We start from the raw sequence: 25,526 nt of genomic DNA on the forward strand, positions 1-25,526 counted from the left end.
AGGAATATAAAGATGAACAACAAGAGAAGGATTGGTGCCATTGCCGTTGTTTTTTTCCCCCTCCTAACATTGTACTGGAAGTTCTCAATAAAACAACAAAGGCAATGGTAATACTGAACTATTAAAAAACAAATAATTAAGTTACGCTGACTTGCAGATAAATTATTACCTGGAAAACTAAGAAACCGAATAAGTATCAGAACCAATAAGAAAATTGACAATGGTAGCCAATTATAATGGAAACATTTAAAAATCAGAATATTTACTTCATGTCCACATCATGAAAAAAATTACCATGTATCAAATGGGTGACGAATTAATACTAGATATATCTAATAAAAGAACTAGAAGAAAATGTAGACGGGCATATATGACTAAGAAGACATTTTTAAGCATAAAAATGAAACATGGAATTGAACAGAAAATACATAATCATTTACAACTTTTGTGTTACAAAATACACAAAACAAAATACAAATAGTAAATTTCTGAAAGGTGTATGAAAGATTAAAGTTAATATTATTTAAAAACATTATTCAAAGTCTTAAAGACACAAATGATAAAAGCCAAAAGGAAAATGTGTATATATTGGATAGAGTTCTTGAATAAAAAGAAATACGTAAGTCCAATAAGCATGTGTTTAATTTTTTATATTCAAATACAAATTAAAATGACGTACTATTTTTCATTTGTTGAGTTTTTTGTTTTTTCTTTCTTGAGACAGGGTCTTGTGTCACTCAGGCAAGAGTGCAGTGGCACGATCAGGGTTCACTGCAGCCTTGACCTCTTAGGCTCAAGCTATTCTCCTGCCTCAGCCACCTGAGTATCTGGGACTACAGGTGCCCACCGCCACGTGTGGCTAATTTTATGGGTGTGTGTACTTTATGTAGAGATAAGGTTTTGCCATGTTCCCCGGGTTAGGAATTACTTTTGTAAATGTAAAAATGTCTTTTTTTCAGGGATACAGCAAAATACACAATGGTATATTACTGATGGAAGTGTACTAGACAAATTTTTCATAATACAGTCTGATACTATGTCAAAAGCCTTAAAAATATGCCATTTAAAGCAGACATTTATCTTGGGGAAATAGTGTACAATTATACATTGAAGTTTATGATTTTTCTGAAATTAAAAGTTCAGATTTCTCTGAAATTAAAAGCTTAATGTGATTCACAGCCATAGCCCTAAAATCTCAAAATCGTCAATCTGGAAAGTACATTTGCAGTAATCTATTTCAACTGTCCTCTGCCACCATTTTATACATGTTAATACAGACACGAAGTTCAAGTGAGTTTGCCCAAGGTTACCTATCATCTCAATGGTGAAGCAAGGGCAGGCCTTCATGGTCTTCTGAGTCTGCTCTCCTGCTCTTTTCCATCCTTTCCGGCTTCCTCATTTCTATTAATAATTTGATCATCATGGACAATGAGACTTGAAACTTCATAATTATCTTCTATAGCTTCTTTTTTCTCATCCTTGATACCTATCAGCCCTCAGGTCTTTTTGACCGTTTCTCCATTGTCTCTTGAATCATCCAGTCACATCAGATTGTACAACAGAAAAGTTGCTCAAATTCCATTTCCACCAGCAATGGTAGAAAACAGTGAACAGAATATGGTAAAGTTGGAACTTTTTCTTCACTGCACTCTGCCCACTGTGAACATTTAACATTTCAAAGAGTAATTGCCAAAAAATGAATTCACTACTTGAGTTCAAGCCATTAGGTTTTTTTTTTAAGCCAGTCAAGTTTAGCAGTGGAGGGTTGTATATCAACTTTAGTGACACTAATGTTAATAAATTCTGATAACCCACTATCATCACACCAGTTCAGGCCATCAGTTCTTACTGGGATTATTACCGTAGCTTTCTAACTAGTCTTCCTACTTCCCAGTTCTGCACCCAGCTTCTAGATGTCATTACTATCCTCAAAAACTTTCTGTAGCTCTCCGTTTCATACAGAATTAAGTTCCATTCATTAACTTGGCATAAAAAATGTTCAATAATATATTCTCATCCTACAGTTATCACTTACATTTGTATCTTCATTTGTTCTGTGCTTTGGCTAAACTGAATATCTTTCTTTTCCTTGAACACATCCTCAGATTTTCCACTTATCTATGGCAGAAGAAAACCTTTACTTACGCTGTTCTCTGTGTATACAGCATCGTTTTTGCTTGCATCTCCTGCAGTTGTGAATCCGCATTTATCGTTCACTGTCTTTTTTCTTTCTCCCTATGATCATACGCTCTTTCAAAAACAGTTATCCAGAATTTTGGATTGCTATGGTCATCGAATGGAAATAGCCATAGTGGTTTGCAATTTCTCATTACGCCCCAACCTCCATGGGTTACATCTGATTTCACAGTTAATAGCATAATGGGTCCTTGGTTGACTACTTGGCAGTAGTGCAGCTTTCTGGAAAGGTAAGAATGACTAGATGACCTGGAATGACTAGATCACCTAGGATTGCAAGATAGGTGAGACAGCCCCCATGTCTAATATTTATTTTTTCCTAATCACCTTGACCTTTTCCCTTGACTTTTTTCCTATTCTTGATCTTTTCAAGGCTGACTCCTTGAATGACTTCATTCAAATCAGCTTAAAAGCCACCTAAAAGAGGTCTTCTCTAACCACTTGACCTAAAATAGCCACCCAGTGACTCCCTAGTCCATTAAATGATGGAAAAATGAATGCTTTATTTTCTTCATCTCAATCCCTTTTAGAAGTAATCTCGCTTTTTTACCTGTTTACTTATTTATTATTTATTGTTTATCCTACTAGAATTTAAGCACCAAGAGGGTAGAAATTTTGTCATGTTCAACGCAGTTTCCCTGGCAACTAGAATCAAAGTTAGAATTCTCAGAGACTGAGGGTTCACTATCTGTTTGCTGGAAGATATACAAGACTTTTGAGGATAATACTTAAATGAAGATAGACTGGATGGTAATTCAGTTGGATAATGATCAGTGACGTTGAACTTCTTTTCATGTGTTCATTGGCCGCGTAAATGTCTTCTTTTGAGACCTAACAATACTTTTAAGACTGTTGCTTCTATATTTGAACTCCTTTAAGTCATTACAGACTGAATAGTCACTACTTGCTGTTATTACAATAACTGCCAGACAGAAAAATAAATCTACTTCAGACTTTTAAGGAAGTTTCATATCTTAATACTTTTAATTGCTTTTTAATGGACACTAGCGGGAAACTATCACTGACAACCTCTGTAGTGGTTTTCTCATTTTTGTCAAGATGTGAATGTATTTGGATTAACGTATGGGAAAGGGGCTTGAAAAAAATAGGAAGCTGAATTTAATATTGCCTTGAGCTAAATGTTCTCTTTTTATTTTTTCTTTTTAGTATAATATGCTTTTTCTTAGCTTTCCTATGACTGTACTTAGCAACTTTTGCTAAAAGAAACACAATATATGATTGACTACTTTAAGGACACATATATTGGACACTTAAAATCAACAAAAGCAGAGAGGTATGATATAATACTTTTCATTGTTGTGTGTTGTACCTAGAGTCAAACTAATCATTTTAATGGCAGAAGCTAAAGAAACATAATTCTCAAGTCATCTTTTAGGAAATTATATTGTAGTTGTGGATTAATGTTATTAATATTACAGATATTTGATATCTTTATATTTTGTTTAAGTACTTTTGCTAAATGGGTGATAGCTTTTAAAAATCATTATTTAAAATTCTGGCAACCTCCAGTTTTAGTGCTGTGGTACAAAACTACACTTTTTACTCACTTTCATCTTTGGCTGCCTTATGAAAGTTTGCCTCTTAGCAGAGCAAACACCAGTGATTTGCTCCATGGAATAGTATCTCACCAGGCAACCGGCATGGATGGAAAATTATGGCAAGTAACTCAAATTGAAGTAATAATGATTGATTACCTGCTCCATTAGGTACAAGGTTTACAGGCCAGGTAATATTTTAACCTAGTAGTGGTGATTACTTCTATGATATCTTGCATGAACTTAATAAATAGCAAACCATTTTATCCAAATTATTATTTCAACATGTATTAGAAAAATTATTGATGAGATATTTTACATTATCCTTTTTTGTAAACCTTCAAAATCCAGAGTTTATTTTACATGTATAAAAGATCTTAATTCTGGAGCTAAATTTGTATTAGACACACTTGAGGTGTTTTTAGAGTTCATAAAATTTACACCTACAAGAGTAGTTTCACATACCTAAATTGTTTGAAACATATTTAAAAGTTTCAGTAACTGAATTGACTATAAATAAATAATTTTCTCTTATATTTGCATCTACTATGACAAAATTATTTATCTTTTTTAGAAAAATTGATTAGACTTTGAAGTAAAAACATATCAACTTAAAAACTCTATCTCTCCAAGTTAAGTATATTTAAATAGCTCATGTCAACTTAAAATTATTAATATCAAATTCAAGTTTGAGTTGCAAAGCAACTCTAAATTTATTAATATCAGCTATTTTTCTTGTAGTTTTGTAGCCAATTTATATAAATGCTGTTGTTTAGAATTAAAATCTGCATATTGATTCATGTTAGAAAAATGTGTAAATCATTATCATTGAATTGCATTATGGAAAGTTTTCATTTCAACATAAAGTCTAGTAGCAGTTTATTAAGGTAATAAATGAGCTTTTCCATTCAGCATGATATGGATGAAAAAACACGTCATCCTGCCATTTTCTTGTTTTCAGTTATGGGATATTTGACAAGTATTGCTTTTGTTTCAAGACAGTCTTGAATTTGGATTAACAATACAGAAAATCTTATAAAAATTTAAAGTTGTGTTTAACAGAAAAATATTTTACACTGCTTTAGCTTTCATATTAAAATTAATTTAACTAAAATAAAATATTCAGTTTCTCACTGGCCACATTTCAAGTGCTCAATGGCCACATTCTAGACTTTAGTGAACTTTTTCACTAGTTGCTTTGTATGGTTGATGAGTCACTGCAAATAATAAGGTTAATTTCCTTCAGTTTAAACATTTCCCATTGGTGGTTATTACGAGTACCACAACTATATATCAAAGGCTTATCCCTCTGTGTTTTCTTTGTATAAAAATATTAAAATTTGGGTAAATATTTGAGGCTATAAATTGGGCAGTCAAAACCTACATGCCTGGAACAGTCCAGATTATGCCTATTTTCCCAAGAAAATTATTAATAGAATTTTATTTTAAAAGGTATCTTGTTTCAGATGATAGTCTATACATTCCTTCTAGATATAATGCAAAGCATCTTAAAACCTCAGCTAGGAAGCAAGCAGTGTGTAGTAAGGTACAATATCAGTTAATACATTGTACAGACGAGAAAATATTTCTTCCCAAGCTATTTCCATGTACTTATCTGAGACAGCCCATGAGGAGAGAGAACTGAGTAGACTTGCTGCCTGCTGAGCACTTTTCCAAGAATACAACCAAAGAGGAATATCTAAATGTGATTCCAAATGTTATAAAGTTTTTCCATGTGCAGTTAAATTAGCAGCTCTTGCTCTTCTCTTTGGTAGAAGATATTGGTAATGCTGTTTTAAACTTTGCTGTTGCCTTCAATGAAAACCACAGATATTATACCAAATATAAATACCTGGACCAAAGGAAAGAAGTGCAGCTTCTGTAAATTAAAGTTTTCAGTTAGAAATTGTTTTTTAAAAAATGAATGCACTTTAAAACTTTCAGATTTACATAATTTTTTTCAAGCTGTCAGTGCACAGAAAACTGGACTAATAAATATATAAGAAAGACATATCAAGTATGTGCATGTAAATTATCTCCCTAAATTGCTTGTAATTTGTTCTCTTGAGTAAGGAGGATTGTTACATATTAATGTCAGCTCTATGACAGATATTACACTAATACATCATATTACATTGATCAGATTTAAGTTTTATAACAATCCTGAGAAATAGGTATTAGTTGCATTTTGTAGGCAGGGAAACTGATGATCAGAGAGGTTAAGTAATCTGCTTTAAGTCACCTAGCTAATGAGTGGTGGAGCTAGGGGTTTTATAATCCTTGAATCATGTCCTTCTGAGTATAGTGGTTGGCTTATTATACAAGGCTCATAAGATTAGTAAGTCATGCTTTTTGGGGGAGAATCTGGATGGCAGCCTCTGTGGGTACCTGGTTTATTGTTTTAAGAAAAAACTTAAGAGTTCTGCCTTCCTAGAATTTAGGAGACTCAAAAATCACCTATCTGTAAAAAAAGTAAAATGAGTTGCTGAATGAAAGTTATCCAAGCTTCCAAATCTCCCCGTTCTTTCCCCTCCCCGCTAAAAAAACAATTAAATATATGTTAAATAAATGTTAGGCTGGTAATAATACTATTACAGTATTAATTCACACATCAATTAATTTGTAATACATGATAAAGCTCTCAGAATTGGACTGCGCAATACTACAATGGAGACTTCTAAGAGGGAATTTATCTACAAAATAGGGTAGCCAGAAAAGCATGGACTTTGAAATTAAGCAGTCCTGAATCTGAATTCTGACTGCCAGTTATACATTTTATGGTTTTAGCCAAGTTATTTAATTCTTCAAAGCCTCTGTTTTCTCACCTGAAAACAGTAATATTTCCTACCTCATAGAATTATTGGCTGCAGTTTTATAAATGGTATTATTTGCTGCAATTTTAACTGTATAAACATCTCCCTTTTATATATAGGTCCCAAACGTGGTATCTTTTCACAATGATGTATTTTATCCGAATTCTTGGAATTACTCATGGTGTCTTTCAAAATCAAAGATCTGTGAACCCTGAAGCAGATATGAATATTGTAAGTTGTTAGAAAATAAATCTGGACTGCTGAAATAACAGAGAATGCTACTTTTCAAATTTGGAATTTTAACTTAATAGATTTACAGTCAAATGTATACATCTATATGTTAATATTTCTCATCTGCTATTCTATAGCTTAGTTTCTCCTTCAGCCTTATTCTATCTTTGTAATGAAAAATGTGTAACTATATTCATACTTTCACATATTTTAAATATATATTCATATATATGAAGGTATGAATATATATCTCTTCTACATATTTATAAATATATAAATTTCAGATATAAGATTAGATATACACATAGACATGCAAACATTTATGGATGCATGTATATTTTTAAATTGTATATGAGTGGGTAGGTAAAAGTATGAGAGACTAGTAGTTAAAAAAGAAAATATTCTTGAGATATCTCTTTGAGGTTAGGGGTTTGTTTGTTTGTTTGTTTATTTATTTTATTCTTTCAATCCCTAGTATATAAAACTGCTGCTCAGTAGGTGTTTTACAAATATTTATTATCTGTATGAATCAGTAAATTAGTGAAAATAAAAATAGATAGGCTTGAGGTTGAGAGAGAATACCAAGGTTCATTGTCACATAATGCGTTAGAAATGGCAAACCATTCAACTTAATTGGATAACAATTTTATGCTAAAAGATTTGCTTTTTCTTTATCTAGAGCCAGATTATTTCCTACTGGGGCTACCCTGATGAAGAATATGATATTGTAACCAAAGATGGTTATATCCTTGGCCTTTATAGAATTCCTTATTGGAGGACAGACAATAATAAAAATCTAGGTAATATTCAGTTGAAGATGGATTGGTGACAATCTGGGGCCTGAAGTTCTTAATTGCTCCAATTGATGGAGAACATAGGACAAGAAAAGCATCTTAAGATTAAGTGAATAGTTAACTTCCCATGTATCTTCTCGCATGCTACAAGAAGAGTCACACAAGAAGATACACCGGCCTTCTGGTCACAGAGAGGTTGTGATGGAACACAAGCTGTTCTTCCCAGGTTTCCTTTGTGGATCACTTTGCTCTTACATGTTGATTCTCTAGAATTTTCTTTTTCTGATGAGAAATTAGAAATGCTCTGAAACACAATAACATTATTATGCTCTAGGTTTTGAAGAAAGGCTGGTACAAATTTCCTTTTTTGTCTTTCTGATTCTCTCCTCTAGAAATAGCAGAGAGATGAGGTTAGTAGCAGCCTCAGGGCTCTTTATTCCAACAGTAAGTATCATCAGAGTGTGGTGCAAAATGCACTGGAATTTGTTAGGAGATCTGGGTTGTAATCCTAGATCTGCCACTCACTAGTAGAATATGTAATGGATTACTTTTGCTTATTCATATAATTACCCAAATAAAAGCCAAGTATTTTCTCCTTAGCTTTTCTTCCTGAAAGAATGTTTCTTTCAGAAGGAAACAGGATGTGAAACAAATAGAATGTTTCTTATATTATAGGGCATCCTCTCAAGTTATTTTGAACATTAAAGTACACTTCAGAGAGGATATTAATTTGAAACAACCTCAATTAACATAATTTTGCATATTTATAAAGGTTATACCCAGTAGCAGAAAATCTTAACATAGATTTTATATAATAATAGTAATTATCCCCCAAGCTATGACCTCATTTTACAAGTACTGTATTAAAGATTTAAAGATAATTTTAAAACACAGCAAGTGCCTTAGAGTGCTCTAAAGGCAGAGCCTGAGAGAGGGGTTCAGGTACATGTGACTGATTGATGAAATACTGTCAGGAGGCAGTAACGTGGAAATTAGGATAAAGTAGGGTAAAGAGTTAAGGAATAATATAATATGACTCAGCTTGGGGCTAGCTAAAAAATGATCTCAGAGGAGTTCAAGGTTCCCATAAAAATTACACTACAGAGGTGGTCCCACCCTGAGATTAGAGAGCCAGCTTTTTGCATTCCTAAATCAGTTAATCATTGCCTGAAGGCTACCCCTAGAAGGAGGTGTGATCTCTTAGGTGAGGCAGTTCCAATTTGGCCATGGGCAATTCTACAGAGAAAGGAGCAATAGTAAACCCTTAAAAAGCAACACTAGGGCCATAACTAGTATTCATAAATGTCCTCCTCCACTATCCATTCTAGATTTCTTTACCTCTCAGCTAGCCTGCCTGATGAGCAATATTAAACCCTTAAAAAGCAACCTAAGGCCATAACTAGTACTCATAAATGTCCTCCTCCACCATCTATTCTAGCTTTCTCTACCTCTCAGCTAGCCTGCCTGATAGGGTAAGCCAGGCCTTCATCCCTAGGGGCTAACATATTCATATCAGGTGATGGTTGCACTTGTTCATGTACAGTTAAAACAGGGCATAGAAGTAGGAAAAGACAACTCAGTGGATCACCTGAAGAGCAAATGTATTTCTCCCTTTCCTCGTTTTGTAGCAGCAGACCTACTTCCTTATGATGATCAGGGCCAATGAACTTCCTGGTCTTCAGTAATGAAGAGCCCAAAGTGACCAGGCAGTGGTCATAGCCTTGTTTGTTAGGATGCTTACAGTGCCTTGGTGGAAGCATTTTCTCTCTGGAGACCAGGGCCTCTAGATATGTGGAGGCTAAAATTGTGAGAACAGATCCCTAAATGGGTTGCTAGGAGTGATGGCAAGCTCTTGTTCCTCAGACTCCTGTATTCTACTTATTGGGGAATCACTAATATATTCTCACCATTTTTAAAAGATGTACAATAAATCCTGAAGGATAGTGCCCATACTTACAGGATGTCATCTCCCAGCTGGCTTTTTCCCAGCTGGCTTTTACTGAGCATTCAAGGGCTTGTTTCATTTTTCTATCAGGTTGGCAGCCTCTTGTTGGGAGTTATATGGTAGGACCAGTGGATACCATGGCCATGTGCCAATGGATGTGTCAACTTTGCTATGTAATTGATCCCTGATTTAAAATGTGTTACTTAAAATGTGTATGAGTGCTTGAATTACTATAAAATTTTTGATTACTTTCTCTCAGTAAAATGTACATATTTAAGTGTGATGTGACCTAATTGCTCACTTGGTTATTTGAAAGACATCCATTAGTGAACTGTATTAAACAGCTCTGTCATACAACGGGATTAAATCTTAATAATTTACCCCACTTATGAAAACAATTTTTAAAAATCTTTAAACTGTCATGTACTAAAAGTTTGAATTTCAGATAAGAGATTTTCATATAGATAACTACAAAATTTATAAAGAACTTTCTACATTTTTTTCTCAGCTCAGAGGGTTGTTGTATACTTGCAACATGGTTTGCTTACATCTGCCAGCAGCTGGATTTCCAATCTTCCCAACAATAGTCTGGGCTTCATTCTGGCAGATGCTGGTTATGATGTGTGGATGGGAAATAGCAGAGGAAATACCTGGTCCAGGAAACACTTGTACCTAGAAACAAATTCCAAAGAATTCTGGGCTTTCAGGTACAAATAAAATGAAGTAACATTTCATTTTATAAGTGTATACAAATTTTTCATTTTGAATGCAATAAAATAAAATTTAGGTCTTACTATTTTCACAATTTAGGACTTTCCATAGACTATTACAATTTATGTGAATTTTTGCTTGAAAATTAAAGAGTACTTGTGTGATTTTGAGTTTGTTTCTTACGTTTCAGCAATAATCTTTATTTCTTACTTAGTACCTTACTGACCAACCCCATCCTTCCTTTAACTACTCTTCTACTCTATAACTCATATATTTTGTCTACCCTACTCTATTTTTCATATACAAACACCCTCTTTATAAGACTGCCTTGTGATTTTATTTCCTTGAGTTTGAGTTCCCACAGAAGTCTCTATTCAGAAGATATATTATACCGTATAACTTCCTTATTAATAACTAGAGTAGAAAATTGCCTTTATTCATTTATCTATTCATTATTTTCAAATACTAACATAACATTAGTAGAAAGTGCTATTTTTATTTTCCTCTTTCTTTTGTAGTTTTGACGAGATGGCAAAATATGACCTTCCAGCCTCTATTGATTTCACTGTGAAGCAAACCAGACAAGAGGAAATATTTTATGTAGGCCATTCACAGGGTACTACTATTGGTATGCCAAGAAAGATTATTGCTAATATCCCTTAATTTCTTTTTTAAGGTTGTGCATATACTTCTTAAAGTTGTAGATAAGCTTCTAGACCTATAAGTAAAACAAAAACTGTGAGACAAACATAGTACAGCAGAATGCCCTGGAATCTTACATGCTGCTTTGATGCCCCATGGAGTCTTCTCTAGTCACAAAGAATTGATTGTAAAGACAAGGTTGGTTGTGGTTTTGTTTCAAATTGTATAAAAGTTGGATATCTATGTTATTTAAGATCAAAGTGAGATTGCCACTATTATTTGTTCTACAAATAGAACTTTCACATTATTTTTCCTTTTAAAAATGTAGCATAGGATTTTATGAGTGGAAAAGATGAAAAAGCTATGTATGTTTTTGCATTTAGGACTGATCAAACTTAAGAAATGAACAAAAATCAGGAAATTCTTTCTATATTTAAAGATGACTAGAAAAGAACTTTAATCAGAACTCTAATGCCTGTCTAATACATAACAACTTTACTTTCGGAAATAAATGACCTATGACCTAACATAATTCTCTTGCATGGTACTGTAAACCTCTTTACCCACTTTGCAGGGAGAAAAAGCCATCTTATAATGAAGCTAATATTAAGTAAGTCATTTCTAAGCTGAAGACTATAATTTTCTTATAGAAATAATCCACTTCCTATTAGAAAAAGCATGTTGAGTAACAATCTAATCCCATTTTGTATAGATCTTTTCTCTGACATGTATTAACCATATATGTGACTTTTAGTCCAAATTCTCATCAACTATTCAATTATTTAAAACCAGGAATGCCTGAAAATGTAGAAATAAGAAAAAAAAGTGAGTAATGAGTGTCGGAGCTTGTTGACTTACTATATGATATATAATTCTTTGGTTGTTTGGCTTCTCAGAACCTGATCTAAATAAATAAATAATAAATAAATAAATAACCAATCAGAATATTGATGTGTAAGTAGATAGCTTGATAAGATGGCAAAGGGAAAAATGACTATTTTTCACATTAATGCCTCTAAATTGCCAATAAAATAAGATGCTTAGTATCCTCTGTATAAGAAGATAAGGAGTTTTAAAATATATTGAAGATAAATATTAAAATGATGGGAAATTTATTAAGCCTGTCACCTAAATTATAAGATTCATCTGTCTGAAAATTTCACATATTTCATTTTCACCGCTGCAAGTTATAAAAAATGTTCAATATTGCTCCTAATTTTTAAACTATGGCATTACATGTCTGATTTATTGCTAAATTATCATTCTTTATGGTCTATACATTTTAGAAACCCAAATTATCAGCATTATATTATGATCAATATAATGTTGTATACTAGGTGATTTTAAAATGTTTGATAAATGAATTAAGAAATAAGTTAATTGTTCAGAACAATTAACTTCAATATTTTTGAACTTACTCTTATTCTCCTTGGTGTCATCTCTTACATGCTAATAATTGCTTAAGAATAGCTTACTAATTTATATCTTATTTTATTTTAGGTTTCATAACATTTTCTACTATATCAAAGATAGCTGAAAGAATCAAAATATTTTTTGCTTTAGCACCAGTTTTTTCCACAAAGTACTTAAAAAGTCCTTTAATTAGAATGACATACAAATGGAAGTCAATAGTCATGGTATGTTCTACCTTTATTTTATGTCATTGATAACCCAAAGTGATAATTTTATGCTTTCAAATAAGAGATCTTGACTATACGTAGACAACCACAAGTATGAATTGAAATTTTTGGTTTCATTTACACTACATTCTTGCTTTTGTTTCTGCAAAGGAATACAATTTTACTTATTATAACTTTAGAACCTCACTGTGAGAAGAAATCCAGTGGCCAAACCATCTCCACACCCTGCATCCAAGTTTTTTCCTTTATTTAAAATTTTCAAACTACTGTGAGATAATTTATTTGGTTTTATACATAGTGAATTACCACAACATTTCTTTAGCACTTATTGTGGTCATCCAAATGCGGATAAAATAAATTTATTTTACAGGCTTTTTCTGGCAACAAAGACTTCTTGCCTAAAACCTCATTTAAAAAATTCATTGGTTCAAAGCTGTGTCCACTACAGATTTTTGATAAGATTTGCCTCAATATCTTGTTTATAATGTTTGGATATGACCCAAAAAACTTGAATATGGTAAGAACAAGTTGTATTTGAAATATATATTTTTTCCAATATTTGGAAAGTATAATAATAATAGTGCTGGTGTTATACCTTGTGTCATTTTGTGTTTCATCCACATACACTAGTAGTCAGATTCTTAGCCTATCTGATTTTATGACTACACCAACATTGTACAACTAACTTGCATGAACATGCTGGGATTATTTTACTTCCATATTTGTCTTGCTGTCTGTAAATATTCGAGAGCAGCTGATGTGATGGGTATCTTTATTGACCTTTGCTATTGGGTATTAGTTTCCTGAGACTTCTAAGATTTAGGTCCTCTTCTATTCATTTGTTTCCTGTAACTCCATAACTCCTCCTCCTGGTTCCTAATACTCCTTCCTGTCCTTGTTGATCCTTCCGTAATTAGAATTAGTGCCTGCCAATTATCTTTAAGTTTCTAGCTTTTATCAATACTCTTGGAGTGGGAAACTATTGTGGTACTCAAGGTACTATTACCAAAACCTTTGGATTGATTGTATATAGGTTCTCTTAAGAATATAGGCATTCATTCTAAGTGTTTTTCATCACATTAAATTAAACATCCAGATTTGGCAGAAGCAAATGTGCCATTTGGACTAGAGGTTGCTTCTTGTACCTGGACCTTTTAAGAGCTTCTCAAAGAGAGCCAATACAGACATTCAAAGAAAGATAGGTATTCTCTTAATTCCCAAACACATTTTTATGCCACAAGGACATGTTTGTTGACTTTGTTGATTTTGTTCAACCTTACTTTATTTTTAGAATGCTATAAGAAACTCAGTTCTCGTCTTTTCCACCCATAAAGATATGAGAAGGCAGAAAGGATTACTTTCATATTCCCTCTTTTTCATATTTTTCTGTTCATCTAGTGCTAAGCACCTACTATTAGGGGCCTGGAAGAATCATAAATACAATGTTTCTTTTTACTTATCCACTCATTCTATGTTTTAGGTAGTATATTTGGCCAATTCTATATTTTTTGTAATTATAATGTGATGTCTCTGAGAACTCTTTTTTGTGTATAAATTATTAGAAAAGCTTATACTCTGGTTTTCTATCCTCCAAAACTGTGGCATTTCTTCTGCAACAGAAGTTGACAGTGTTGTAGATTGTAATATGACTGTGTCTTAATTTAGCTGAAATTGTAGGAAGTTGGAAGTAGAAAATTTTCACGCACAGTGTGTTTGGAAATAGTTAATTGTGAAACTGTGGTTCAGCTTGAATCAGTCTCTTGAGCCTAGCAAGATCTGTGGAGGAAGTAGGGTCTGGCTTAAAATTATTTGCTTAGAGCCAGTATGAAAAACCAAAAGAGAATCTGGTAGTTTGTGAAAAGGCAGTGAGTGGAATCTGACTGATGGCACTCAGGTGTGGAAAACCAACCAGAGAATTGAAAGCAAGTCATGAGAACTGAAAGCAAGTCATGATGCAAGAAAAAACAGATGGGCCGGGCGCGGTGGCTCACGCCTGTAATCCCAGCACTTTGGGAGGCAGAGGCGGGTGGATCATGAGGTCAGGAGATCGAGACCATCCTGGCTAACACAGTGAAACCCCGCCTCTACTAAAAACACAAAAAATTAGCCGGGCGTGGTGGCGGGCGCCTGTAGTCCCAGCTACTCGGGAGGCTGAGGCAGGAGAATGGCGTGAACCCGGGAGGCGGAGCTCGCAGTGAGCCGAGATCGCGCCACTGCACTCCAGCCTGGGCGACAGAGCGAGACTCCGTCTCAAAAAAAAAAAAAAAAAAGAAAAAGAAAAAACAGATGATAAAAATGGTCACAATATGACTTGGAAAATGTATCATCAAACAACCAAAGTTTTGACCTTGTCCAGGTGTTACAATTTTTTGGTGATGATTTCCAAAAAGAAATTCTAACTCTTATGAGGGGAAATGAGCCTGAGATATCTGAGTGCAGCTGTCAAGGGTGTGTAATTATTATTCAGGTCCCTTTCAGGGAATGGATTCCTTCTTATCTTTCTGATAAAGGTGAAGTAGAGACTCTGGTAAACATTTCAGATTGCTCACAGATAGGCCTGACAGGTGTTTATGAAAGCTACTGTGCACTTTTTCATCCAGAAGGATGAACAGAACAATGCGATTTGGGTTGTATAAGCCTCTGACCTACATTAAGGTAAACAGTAGTGACCCATGATGGAAGGAATATCTGGAGTGTACCAGAAAACTAGGCATTATATTGGAGCTTATTTCAAATACAGAGAAGAATTATAATTAGAGGACATAATAAATACCTGAGTTTTAATTTATACCTGTGTTTAAATTTATATAATTTAATTATATTTAATAATATAATATTTTATATTATATTTACTAATATATTATATTATAATGATATATTATATAATAATACATTATATTATATTATTATATAATTATTATATTACAATATATTATATTATTATATTATAATATATTATATTATTATATGATGATAATATAATATTATTATAATATATTATATTATGATATATTATAATATAATATAATATAATAATATTATATTATATTATTATATAATATAATATAATATATTATTGTAATAATATATTACAATATAATATATTGTAATAATATATTACAATATATTACAATATAATATATTGTAATAATATATTACAATATATTATATTACAATATATAATATAATATATATAATATTATATTATATATTATATTATATATTATATTATATATATAATATAATATATGTATATATTATATATATAATATATTATAATATATTATATTACAATATAATATATTGTAATAATATATTATAATATATTATATTATATTATATTTTATAATATATATTATATATATTACACAATATAGTATATAATATAATATAATAGCATATTATATTATATTATATTATAATATATTATATTATATTATAATATATTATATTATAATATATTATAATAATATATTATATTATAATATATTATAATATATTATATTATAATATAATATATTATTATAATATATTATAATATATTATAATAATATATTATATTATAATATATTATTATAATATATTATAATATATTATAATAATATATTATATTATATTAATTTAATATATAGAGGACATAATAAATACCTGAGTAGAATGTTTCTGTTAAAAATTTCTGTACAGGCTATTTAAAATTGTTCAGTCAGAACTTTATTTTTGACAGTTTCAAGTAGCCTGAATGGCAATGGAAACAAAAGAAATTTTCTCTCTTTTTATTGAGGTACAATTGACAAATAAATACATTGTGAAATAATTGCCACAATCAAGTTTAACACATCTATCACCTCACATAGTCATATTTTTGGTGATAATGCTTAAGATCTATTCTCTTAACAAATTTCAAGTATACAGTACAGTATTATTAGCTAGTCACCATCCTGTACATTAAATCCTCAAAATGTATTTACTATATAACTGAAAGTTTATACCCTTTGATCACCATGTCCCCATTTTTCCCACCTGCCAGACCCTGGCAACCACCATTTTACTCTGTTTCTATGAGCTCACTCTTTTATTTATTTATTTATTTAAGATTCTACGTAGGAGTGATACCATACAGTACTTGTCTTTCTCTATTTGGCTTATTTAACTTACTAGTACCCTCCAGGTTCATGTATGCTGTCACAAATGGCAGAATTTTTTCTTTTCTATGGTTGATTAATATTCCACAGTGTATATGTATGTATATATATACACATACATTTATATATACATACTATATATACACACACACACATATATATATATACATCTTCAATCTGATGAGTCAATTTTTATGGCTTTTTTTGTTCTTATTGTTCCTCAATATTTTAAAGCTTATCTTTTATGTCTTCAGTTATAGTATTAACAATATTTTCATTTGACAGTCTTTGCCTTTTAATTGAATTACAGTATTTAGTAAATTTATTTTTATATAATTATTAAGATTAGATTTATGGCTATCATCCTGCTATATGCTTTTTGTTTGTCCTATCTGGTATTCTTTTTATTTCACATTTCTTGACTACTCTTGTGTTTCTGAAATACTTTTTAATACTTTATTTTATCTTCTCTTATTTTGTTACTGCTCTAAGAAATATTTTTTATTATTCTCTTAGAAATTATAAAATGTATCATTTATTATTACTTATGTTAAGTTTGTGTTTATATCCACATCCTAAATAATGCAAAAACTTTATACCAGTTTAACTGGGGTTCACTGTTTGGGATACACTGAGTTTCTTTCATCAAACTTAAACATTCTCAGCCATTAGCATTACAATTCTTTTTTTTCTTTCAAAATATTGGACCACTTGACAGTGGCCAACATCTTTCTTTGCTCTATTTTGTTTTATTTTTCTTTGCGCTTAAGTTTGAATATTTTATATAGGCTTGAATTTGAGTTCAATAATCCTGTCTCTTGCTGTGTATAGTCTGCTTTTAAATCCATCTAATAAATTTTAAAGTTTATACATTGTATTTTTATTTTGTGTCCATTTGACTATAAAATAAATTCTAATTATCTGTTAAAATATTCTACCTTCATGACCATTTTAAACTTTAAAAAATATTTTATTTCACATATTAATCATACTTTATTTTAAAGCTTTTGCTAACTCTAATGTTTGCAGCATCTCTGCATCTGCTTTTGCTGATTGTTTTATGTGCTAATTGTTAGCTGTGTTTTCCTGTTTCACTCTATGACTAGGATTGATTGCAGGGGACTGTGAATAGTATGCAGCACATTCTCTTGGTTAAATTACTGTCTTAGTACATTTTGTGTTGCTATAACAGAATACCCGAGACTGGGTTATGTATAATGAACAGAAATGTATTGGTTCACACTTCTGGAGGCTGGGAAGTCCAAGATCAAGGCACTGACATCTGGCAATGGCCTTCTTGCTGTGCCACCACATGGTGAAGGGCATAGGGCAAAGAAGCAACAATGAAGCAAAAGGGAGCCAAACTCACCCTTTTATTTTATCTTATTTTTTATTTTTATTTTTTGAGACAGAGTTTTGCTGTGTCAGCCAAGCTGGAGTGCAGTGGTGCAATCTTGGCTCACTGCAACTTCTGCCTCCCGGGTTCAAGCAATTCTCCTCTCTCAGCCTCCCGAGTAGCTCAGACTACCGACACACGCCACCATGACTGGCTAATTTTTGTATTTTTAGTAGAGATGGGGTTCACCATATTGGTCAGGCTGGTCTCGAACTCCTGACCTCAGGTGATCCACCCACCTCGGCTTCCCAAACTGCTGGGATTTAATGGCATTAATCCCATCCATGAGGGCAGAGCCTTTACAGCTCAATCACCTCGCAAAGATCGCACCACCTAACACCACCACAATGGCAACCAACAGGAATTTTGGAGGGAACAAACATTCAAACCATGGCAGTTACCCTTTCAAGAGTTTTGGCTCATTTAGCTAATTGTCAGTGCCCATTTTTAGACTTTTTAGGGTTGGCCTTATTTCATTCACTTCTCTTTAATTCAGGAGACTACTTCTCCTGGTAATCTATGGCCTTTAGTCCAACTCCATAGCACCCACACAGACCGATTTGTTTCTTCTGCCCAGCAAGACTACCATTCTCTGTTTGGCTCTAATTCCCTGCACCATATTGGAAAATGTCCACAGGATGAAAGTTGGGATTAATGAAAGGTTTGCTTCTTGTATTTTTCTTCTCTTAAGGTTCCTGTCCTCTGGTGGTTGCTTTACAATTTCTGTAAACCTGAATAATTTTTTATAGTCTGCATCTGATAACATCAAAAATATTTGTGAGGCTTCTTAAAATAATTTTTTTCATTTTTGCTTGTTCTTACATGATACCTCTCTCTTCATATACTTGCTTTTCTTTGACTGAGTAGGGTTAAATGATTTTGAGAAATTTTTACTAAGAATTGGAATAGTAAGACAGGCCTTTTCTTCTTGTGGAAATAAATCTTGCTTGCTTTTTCAAGGCACCCGAGGTCACTTTGAGATCAGTACTCTACATGTCTGGTTCACTGAGGTTCCAGGAACTATCTAGGCAATGCAAACATAGATTACAGATTAACATTATGGCTTTACCTTGGGCACTATAGAATTTGAGGCCCTTATGGAGAGTGTTTCTTTTTAAAATCTTTCAACTTTGACAGGCCTTAGACTTTGATTTTTTGTTTTTTTCAACAAGCTAAGGTCTCAGAATGAAACTTCACATTCTCCTGGACTGACAAATAACCTTAAACAAACTGACTTTGTTTCTTTGCTTGTCTTTGGGGGTTCTTTATTTCTCTCCTCAATTTATTTTTGTAATTTACTTCTATCTTGTTAGTTCTTTAATGCTTTCAAAAGGTGTATGTGTATGTGTCTGTATAGGTGTGTGTCAGTCACATTTGATTGTTTTCAGTAGGGTGAGTGACAGACGAAATAACTTAGAAATTCAATAATAGCTTCTATATTAATTTTAAAATTGTACAATTGAATAAGTATATTTAATTAAAATAATTTGATGATTTGTTTATTAATATGATTAATTTTAAATTAACTAAATTTTCTTGAAATAATTTAGTTCAATGAATATTAAAAGATTATGCTCTCTATGATTCAACTTATATAAAAATGCTTTTTTTTTTTTTTACCCCTCAGAGTCGTTTGGATGTGTATTTTTCACACAACCCAGCAGGAACATCTGTTCAAAATATGCTTCATTGGAGTCAGGTATAACTGCTAAAGTGCATTTCCATACAATTTAATTCACGCTACTCATGGTTTACCTCATTATTCTAGGGATCATACCATGGCCATAGAGTAATAAATTTATAAGGATAAAATGAAATTATTATATATTTCTATAATTCCTTACAGTTTATAAAATATTGAGGCTGGGCGCAATGGCTCAGGCCTATAATCCCAGCACTTTGGGAGGCCAAGGCGGGTGGATCACCTGAGGTCAGGAGTTTGAGACTAACCTGGCCAACATGATGAAACCCTATCTCTACTAAAAATACAAAAATTAGCCAGGTGTGGTGGCACATGCCTGTAATTCCAGTTACTTGGGAGGCTGAGGTGGGAGAATCACTTGATCCCGGGAGGTGGAGGTTGCAATGAGCCAATACTGTACTGCTGCACTCCAGCCTGGGTGACAGAGTAAGACTCTGTCTCAATAAATAAATAAAAATAAAATGTTAGTATCATAATTTAATTAATTCTCTAAACCTAAGTACTGTTACAGCAATATAAATATCAGTTTTACAAATAAGAAAATGTTACAACAGTAGACTAGGGATTATTTAGGCCATGTCCCACAGTTGACTTGCCCAATGCTTCAAAGCTATTCCACTTTTAAAATCTGACCGGAACACGGTTAGTTATCCTAATGCCTACTCTGAAACGCTTTCACTAGACTGCACTTTCTCCTCCGTTAAATTGTCAACTCCTGAGAACCATGAGAAGTTTTGTTCACTTTTGTATTTCCAAGGCCAACAGTTCTTAGCATATAGTAGATACTCAACTAATATTTGTTCAATTAATGATATTGATAAAAAAAAATCCAGTGTGAATGCAATCTTAATGTTGAAAACCAGGATAACATAGTAGAAAGAACACTTTTCTCAGATCAAAAGACCAGAAATTAAATCCTTTCTCTGGCCCTTAGTGGCAGGGTGACATTGAGCATCTCATTTAATCTTCCTGAATCAGTTTCCTTTATTTTTAAAGTAAAATTAATAATTCTATGATTTAACTAAGAAAAATATTGTAAGAATTGAAAAGGCTAATGATTATGAATGTACATTAAAGTTAATAAACACTAGGTAACTTTAAAGTATTGTTAAGATATTGGGTAAGGCTTTTTCATTTACAAAAGTTTAAATCTATAATGTAATTGATTTGATATAAATTATTGAAAACATTTATTATAACTTATATTTAGGTAAGTTATACTTTCTTCTCTGGTGATGCGTAGACTAGAAAAATCTAAACAACCTTTGCAATTATTTATCCATTGTAACAATATTTATTGTATACCTACTATGTCCCTATAATATTCTGTGTTCATGGGCTACATCAGTGAACAAAACAAGAACTCCTGTCATCCTCAAGCTTACATATTATTTGTAGGTATATAGATTATAAACAATAACCATGTCAACTTTAAAAACTATTATAATGTGTTAGAAGGGAATAGAACTATGGAGAAATTGGGGTAAAAGAGTAGGGAAAAGGTATTAGGCATGCTGGGAAGTGGGTTGTACTTTTGAATAGAAAGGTTAGGCCAGGCTTCAGTGAGATGGTGACATTTGGAACATGGAAACTTAGGGAAAGGAGGCAAAAATAATGAGTAAGACAGGGATCTGCATGTCGTTGTAAGGACTTTGGCATTCACTCTGTGTGAAGTGAGTAGGCACTGCATGATTTTGAGCAGGAAAGTGATATGATATAGTTTACACTTTTAAAAGGAACACATTGGCTACTATGTTGAGTAGACTATAGTATAACAAGAGTGAAAGCAGTGAGAGAGTTAGAAAATTACTGCAATCATCCAAATGGGAAATGATGATTGTTTGGACTGATGTGTTGACAGTGGAGGTGGTGAAAATGAATGGAGTCTGAATAAACATATGTATATCATGAACATGCAGGCAACAAGATTTAATGAAGGACTCTATAAGAGGTGAGTGAGAAAGAGAGTCTTGGATGATTCTAAAGTTCCTGACTTATGTAATGAAAAGGTAATATTGCCATTAAAGGAGATAGGGAGGTTTGATGATGAAGGTTTTGGAGGAAAGGTAAAATAAGTTTTAGATATTTAATTGATGACATTGAGTAAGCAGTTGTATATAGGAGCCTAGAATTTAGGAAAGACTTATAAAAGAAGATAAACACTTTGAATATAAATGACATGTAAAGCCAAGAGAGTGAGAATACAAAAAGCCAGAGGCAAAAATGCAAATGAAGTGAGTATAGACAGAAGAGCAAGATCCTTTCGAGCAAGGATTGGGTACTGAGATCTGAAAAGATTAACAGGTCAGGTGGCAGAAACTAAGTTGGCTAAACAAAGCTGAAAAGGAACAGAAAGTAAAAATGAAGATAAAGAAATTGTGGTATTCTAGAAGCTAAGTGAAGGAAAGATCTCAAGGATGAGGGAATGAACAACTATGTCAAGTGCTGCCAACGGATAACATGAAAAAGTTCCTCAGAATTGATCAAAGTGTTAGAAATGTCAAGGTCATAAGTAACCTTGGCCAGAAAGTGGTGGTGAGGCTGTGAGTGTAAAGGGGTAAAGAAAAAAGTGACTTCTGGGACAAACTCTTGAGCCCTATTGTTTGAAGCATGGTGTTTTAGGCGGGTGTTATCTTAGTCTCAGTGCAAGACACTCAGTGTTGACCTCTGTTGATGAAGCTGAAGATTTGAGGGAGCCTGATGTTACTTCTCCCAAAAGAGGCCCCCCTCTGGGTAGAAAAAGGCCCTGGGTATATGTACATTCATATAAAGACAATGGAATTATTTCTTTAGATTCCCCTGCCCCCATCTCCAACCCCTTCCATTTATTTCCCTATCCAAAGGAAAAGAAGAACGAAGATGCCCACCTGCATAAATACCAGCAGACCCAGTACAACGGGGGTATATATGCATTGCATGCTTAACTTGCTCAGCTGCCACTGTGATGAACAAATGATATGGTCTTATTTTTTGTTTCTCTTTCAGCTTTTAAATTCTACTCATTTGAAAGCTTATGACTGGGGCAGTCCTGATCTGAACTTGGTTCATTATAATCAGGTACATAATTCTCTATAAAAACTCTCTACCTTACTGACTTTTTCAGATAACTTTGCTATAGATCAAGGAGCAACTGTAAATCCCCAGAGTACAATAACACACTGATTAAGGACCAGCAGATGAAGATAATGTTTATTTGGATACATATTGTCACATCCAACCAAAGTGGCTTTTCCATGTTTTCTATGTATTTTAACAATAAATAACCCGGATAAGTCCAGAAAAATTGACAGGCAGTAGAAGAAGTTATTATCTCTCAAGAGGAAAAATACTGCGTTTTTTATATCCATAGCTTTACACTTGGTTAAATAAGAAGTAAAAGGCATAATATATTTATTTACCCTAAAACCAGTTATTCTATTTGGAAAGATGAGAAAACATATATAATAATTAGGAAAAATTAGAAGTAAATGAGAATGTGGTAAAAATTGTATAAGGACAAAATTATTGAAGTACTAGAACCCAAGTCTGTCTGACTCCAAAGTTCATGCTTTTCCTCCATACTTTTCTGTCTCAGCTAAATGCCAGGCTGATGTGATCTGTTCATATAAAAGTCTGATCTTCATATAAAATTTGAAGATCAAATTCAAAGAGATCAGAGTTGACGTGGACTGCCAATACTTATAATTTATTGACAAACATATTGACAGTAATACTGCTACAGAAAATTTGATTTAAAATCTTTCATGTTTTATAAACAGTACTGAAATTACCTCTGTGAAATGTTCGAATATTTTGAATTAGAACAAACTGTCTAGTTTAGATTTATGTATGACTTATTTTCAAGTAAAACTTGTAATGCCTATTCATACTTTCATACCTTTGTCTCAACAGATCCAGTAAGTTGAATCCATTAGATTTGACTTATTTTAAAACAGTATTTAAACTCATCATTTTAAACAATTAGTAATTAAAACCTTCTACTGTATCATCTCCTATGAAAACTATTTTTTCACTCATTTATTTTCAGACAACGTCTCCATTATACAACATGACAAACATGAATGTGGCAACTGCAATTTGGAATGGTGAAAGTGACTTGTTGGCTGACCCTGAAGACATTAACATTTTACATTCTGAAATCACAAACCACATTTATTATAAAACTATTTCTTACTACAATCATATAGACTCTTTGTTTGGATTAGATGTCTATGATCAAGTTTACCATGAAATCATTGATATTATCCAAGACAATCTATAAAGAACCATGGCACTGTGTGTTTAAAGATCTACATCATTCCTAATGAAATCCAATTCTTATTTTTTTTACCTGTGTATGTTCTTTCGTTTTTAAAACTAAATATGTAGTTTTTTCCTCTATATTCTCATTGACCTTAGGCCCTCCAGTCATTAAATCAGTGTCATTCATCATCTCAGGGGAAATGGCAGATTATAAATCAATCTAAGAAGCCTGTTGAGTTTCAAAATAGAATTTACATAACATATCAAAAACAATAATCTTTAACATTTCAATTGCAGGAGATAACTTTTTAAGAAAGTTTTTTTCAAAAGTACATGGAATTACATATATTATAAAAATAGAGTTTTGAGAAATACTTGATATGAAAGTTAATGTTCCTCTATGCTAAATGAAGAGTAAAAACACTTTTCAAGTTTTATAAAGGAGTTTGGGGAGAAAAGAAAAAGAAGGAGAGCCTGGATGCCAATGTAATATTGCTTGCCTTGTGATTATTTCAGGCAAAGTCCCAGATGTAGGGAGATCATAGAAACCGTAGAGGGGCTGTGCCTCACTTCCCAGTGTGTATAGCTTGAGAAGAGGGAAGTTGCCTTTCCAGCCTATTGTGTGTTAAGAGCAGCAATGGTTGAGTTATATTCCTAGGTAACTAGATCTGAGGCTGGACTCATAAAACATTATGCACTGTCGCTTGGTGCATATAAGATCCAAGAATTTCTTATACATGAGATGTGTAGATATATTCAAGAGAGTACTAGAAGATGGAAAGAGGACTGAGATTTGGAATGAAAGGATACTGTCAATAAATGCAACACATATAATAGGAAGCACGGACTGTGGCAAGACAATGGGCATCACCAGGAGATGTACAGTAAACTCTCTCTCAAAATTGCATGCAGACTTCCCGTTTCCAGTTTATCACATAAGAAGATTGAAAGTCACCACTCAGTCCAAACAACAAATAAAAGTTCAGTAGACTGAAAAATCAATAATTCCTCTTGTCAGTCTTTTTGACACTTAACATATTTTTGTAAGTTTTATTTTCAAGAGCTTGATCAGGTTCTCACAGTAAATATTGGAGAAAAATTCTCTTGTGCTCTAGCAGACAGAGAAAAATAGAAACCGTTTTGAAACAGGTGACAACACTCTGCTCTTAACAAGGCCTGTCCTCAGAAGAAACTAGTTAACCATAGCCTAACCTGCAGGGTTTTATCAAAGCCTAATGAACCTGAAGGAAAGATCATACTCAACTCCTGCCTACTCTAGCTATCTCCTCAAAGTGGAACTGAGAAGCACTTCTGAAGTTCACAGTCCAGAGGCACAGGCTCACTAAAAGACTGAGACCTAACAACGGGACTATAGAACGCTTTGCCTCCCTCACATCTCACCCCTATGTTACCACCTACTCTGGTGGAGGATGTTGTTAACGAGGGAGGCTATGAATGTGCGGGGGCAGGAAATATATGGGAAATCTTTGTACCTTCCTCACAATTTTGCTGTGAA

General features: G+C 32.9%; 1 protein-coding gene across 2 annotated transcripts; it reads left to right on the forward strand.

Annotated features, from left to right (window-relative positions):
• The first annotated feature begins 2,864 nt into the window (after nt 1-2,864).
• LIPJ (lipase family member J) lies at nt 2,865-24,097 on the forward strand. Of its 2 annotated transcripts, XM_063780861.1 has the most exons (11): nt 2,876-2,946; nt 3,364-3,490; nt 6,685-6,796; nt 7,476-7,596; nt 10,044-10,242; nt 10,765-10,874; nt 12,389-12,525; nt 12,899-13,045; nt 19,694-19,765; nt 22,754-22,825; nt 23,796-24,097. In XM_063780861.1, the coding sequence occupies exons 2-11, from the start codon at nt 3,432-3,434 to the stop codon at nt 24,027-24,029; spliced, it is 1,263 nt and encodes a 420-aa protein (XP_063636931.1). In that variant the 5' UTR covers nt 2,876-2,946; nt 3,364-3,431; the 3' UTR covers nt 24,030-24,097. The 2 variants fall into 2 exon arrangements, with proteins under 2 accessions (XP_016774313.2, XP_063636931.1); XM_016918824.3 differs by lacking the exon at nt 12,899-13,045 and having other exon boundaries at nt 2,865-2,946.
• The last annotated feature ends 1,429 nt before the right edge of the window (nt 24,098-25,526 follow it).

This window comes from Pan troglodytes, chromosome 8 (assembly GCF_028858775.2).
Source record: "Pan troglodytes isolate AG18354 chromosome 8, NHGRI_mPanTro3-v2.0_pri, whole genome shotgun sequence".
Taxonomy (NCBI): domain Eukaryota; kingdom Metazoa; phylum Chordata; class Mammalia; order Primates; family Hominidae; genus Pan; species Pan troglodytes.